The sequence below is a fragment of the Arachis ipaensis genome, chromosome B03 (genome assembly GCF_000816755.2).
Source record: "Arachis ipaensis cultivar K30076 chromosome B03, Araip1.1, whole genome shotgun sequence".
Taxonomy (NCBI): domain Eukaryota; kingdom Viridiplantae; phylum Streptophyta; class Magnoliopsida; order Fabales; family Fabaceae; genus Arachis; species Arachis ipaensis.
Window position 1 is genome coordinate 105,130,897 of NC_029787.2, and position 3,905 is coordinate 105,134,801.

The 3,905-nt window shown below is 33.2% G+C and overlaps 1 protein-coding gene across 1 annotated transcript; it reads right to left on the bottom strand.

The window, feature by feature from the left end:
• LOC107633486 (receptor kinase-like protein Xa21) lies at nucleotides 1,187–3,088 on the bottom strand (the record flags this gene model as incomplete). The annotated part of the gene is given in 3 exon segments (XM_021117375.1): nucleotides 1,187–1,371; nucleotides 1,691–2,380; nucleotides 2,383–3,088. Coding segments are annotated over 3 exon segments (1,581 nt in total), but the record flags the coding sequence as incomplete, so codon positions are not given.

Sequence of the window (3,905 nt, forward strand, 5' to 3'; positions counted from 1 at the left end):
CAGATTATTACTTTTGATAACTATGGTGTCTCAGGTCATTGTAATCATCGAGATGTGCATTATGGAGTAAGGCAAGTTGAGATATTATGATACTACTATTGATCAATATTGAACTACTATTACTTTAAATTTTGTAGATATGCATGATGCTGATTGTTTATTTTTAATTTTTATACTTTGGCACCACTTTTTTGGTTTTTTTTATTACTTGAGTTTGTCAAATGTCAACAGTGCTCAACATCGCAGATTTGCTTTTCTTAGTTTACAGAAATTGGTATTGAAGTGATACAATGAATGTTTCTTACAACTGATATATTATAAATTAGCAAATGGCCATGATCATCCTTTATATTCTTTAATCTTTATATATCAATCCTGAATCACCCATAGCTTAATAACTGTAAATGTTCTGTAGTTTTATTTGCTGACTCTCTTTTGAAAATGTTTATTGCAACATCTTATGTTCCTAATGTAGAAAAATATAGACTCTACTGAGGCTAAAATTCAAATGCAAAGAAAGGGAATGTACTAAACATTTAAACATATTACAAAGTGGTTCATTTTCTACAAAACCGAACCACATTCTTATCACTAGCTTCAAAAAACTTGGCCTTAACTTTGTTTAGTGATGCAGCAATATCTGTCATGTTCATTCGTTTTTCAGGTAAATCCTCACAACAATTCAAGGCCGGTTTCAAGATAGATGATGTAGATGCTATTATGTCATCAACATGGTGGTGACCTTCATCTTGTAAAAAGTTGGAATCCACAACTCGATCAATTGCTCGTGACAATGATTCACTAATCCAACCTTTCATGCTTAATCCTGCAACAAACAAGTCATCTATTGGCTTCTTTCTTGTGAATGTTTCCATCAGCATTATCCCCAAACTGTATACATCTCCCTTTGTAGAGATAATCCATTTGGATCCAAACTCTGCAACTCAAATTACCCTCGTTATTTTAAATAAAATATTTGTTTATAAAACAAGTATATGTGACAACAAGCCACTAAAATTGGAAACAAAATATTTAGATACCACCGCCGCAACAGAAAGTGAATTTCTGAACTAATGAAAATTACTACAGAAAAAGTTAAAGAAGCATTATAGTTCAACTTTGATTACAAATTATTACTAAAAGGTCAGTGAATGATTTATGATCTTCAATTGTATATGCATACTAATCAAGCATAGGAATCCACAACTCGATCAATTGCTCGTGACAATGATTCACTAATCCAACCTTTCATGCTTAATCCTGCAACAAACAAGTCATCTGTTGGCTTCTTTCTTGTGAATGTTTCCATCAGCATTATCCCAAAACTGTATACATCTCCCTTTGTAGAGATAATCCCTTTGGATCCAAACTCTGCAACTCAAATTACCCTCGTTATTTTAAATAAAATATTTGTTTATAAAACAAGTATATGTGACAACAAGCCACTAAAATTGGAAACAAAATGTTTAGATACCACCACCGCAACAGAAAGTGAATTTTTGAACTAATGAAAATTACTACAGAAAAAGTTAAAGAAGCATTATAGTTCAACTTTGATTACAAATTATTACTAAAAGGTCAATGAATGATTTATGATCTTCAATTGTATATGCATACTAATCAAGCATATGGTTATAATCAAATGACCAAAGTTAAAAGGGAAATTATAATCTGGTGTAGCATAACTTACCCGGTGCAATGTAGCCAACTGTAGCCATGGTCTTGGTATATTCTTTGGATTGTCCCTCGCCAAGCAATTTGGCAATGCCAAAGTCACTGACATGGCCAACCATGTCTTCATCCAATAAGACATTACAAGGTTTGACATCACAATGAACCACTATAGGTGAAGATCCATGATGCAGATACTCTAATGCAGATGCCACATTTATCATTATATTTAGCCTTTGCAAGAAGTCCAAACAATGGTTATGAGAATACAACCATCTCTCAAGGCTCCCATTAGGCATGAACTCCATCACTAAAAGCTTGTAATCTATACTTGAACAACAACCTATGATCTTCATGAGATTTCGATGGCGCAGATTGCGCATTGCTTCGCATTCTACACTGAAGCTCTTTGATCCTAATTCCAAGTCCAAGTTAAACACTTTGACAGCAACCACCATCCCATTTGAAAGTAAACCTTTGAACACAGAGCCAAAACTGCCCCTACCAAGCAAATTACTCTCATCAAATCCATTAGTTGCCTGTGATAGTTCATAGTACGAAATCATTCTGGCTGCTGGTAATGCTGATAATGTTCCTTCATTAGTATCACCACCATTCTTTCTTCAACGCCTGACGAGAAAAAACACACAGAAAACAACCAGAATGATTGAAACCATTATAGGCAATATGCATTTGATGAAGAATATGTTTGCATTTGACCTTTCTTCTTTACTTTACTGCATGCTGGGACTTGTAATCTGGCATTTCCACAAAGTGCTTTATTAAACATGAAAGATTGAGCAGTGAAATTTTTGAAAGGTCCACCACTTGGAATCTCTCCTTCCAAACTATTATGAGAAAGATTGATGAATTCAAGATAATGAAGTGACTCCAGTGATCTTGGAATCAAGCCAAACAAGTTGTTTTGAGATAAGTCCAAATCTGTCAAACTTATCAAACTGCCAAGTGAATCAGGAATACCCCCTACCAATTTATTTTGTGATAAGTTGAGAATTTGCAAATTTTGCAATCCAGAAATGGCCCCAGGAATGCTTCCTGAGATCATATTCTTTGATAGATCCAAGAAAGTCACAGCCTTTAAGTTCCCAATTTCAATTGGAAGAGACAGAATTAAAGCATTGTCAGACAAGTTCACCTCAAGAATGTCTATGAGGCTCCAAAGAGAAGAAGGCACCTTACTGAGTTTGTTAGAGTTCAAGTAAAATTTTCTTAGGGAAGTAAGATTACCAAAGCAAGTTGGAACCTCTCCAGAAATTAGCTTGTTCTCAGTTATGTACAACTCACTCAGCTGCTTGATTTTGCAGATTTCGCTGATGATGGCTCCCTGCAGACGATTGTTGCCAAGACTCAAATATTGAAGAGAGTGCGATGGAGAAGAAAGGAGAGGAGAGTCAATTGGGGGTTAGGTTTTTAACCTAAAATTAGGGACCAAATTGAGTCCAAAATGTTTACTGCGCCACGTCAGCTAGCCGTTGCGCTGCTAACGTGTCACCAACGACACCAGGTCAGCTTTCCGGTTGCCAGCTCTTATTATAAAAAAATTAATATCATATTTTATGTTTCTATAATTTTATTTTAATATTTTATATTGATAAATTTTTATACTTCTTAAATATTTATTAATTTGAGTATTGAAATGTCTTTCACAGCTATACTCCTATTTATTCCAAGTTCAACTCCGACCACAATATTAGAGCTTCTCACAAAGAATTTTTCAATCTAGTTATAGTTCAGAGTCATCATATAATATTATCATTTTAGCGATCCGCTCTAGGAAAAAAAATTCAAATAATAAATCTACGAGCTGAGCTATATATATGTTGGAGAAACATTATCAATACCAGAACAAAATAGGAATTTGATTGAAAATATTTGTATAACATTAACTCTAGATTACAAACTTTTGTCACTTCTAAGTTCTAACGTATATTTGTCAATATCAAAGTTAAAAATATCACATAATTATAAATTTTAATTTTAACCATTCACTCACAATGTCCAATATTCACAGTTTTGCTCCATATGTTTTTGTACGCTTTTTCGTCTAGATACATCATATCCATTTAAGAATTTGATAGTTTCATATTCTAATTAAGCACTGCTGTTTCTTTAGTCAAATGGATTATATGGTTATATCAGTTTTATTGACTTGTGTTATAAATAAAGATATAGATTAATAATATCATAAAAAAATATTTTATACAAATTATTAA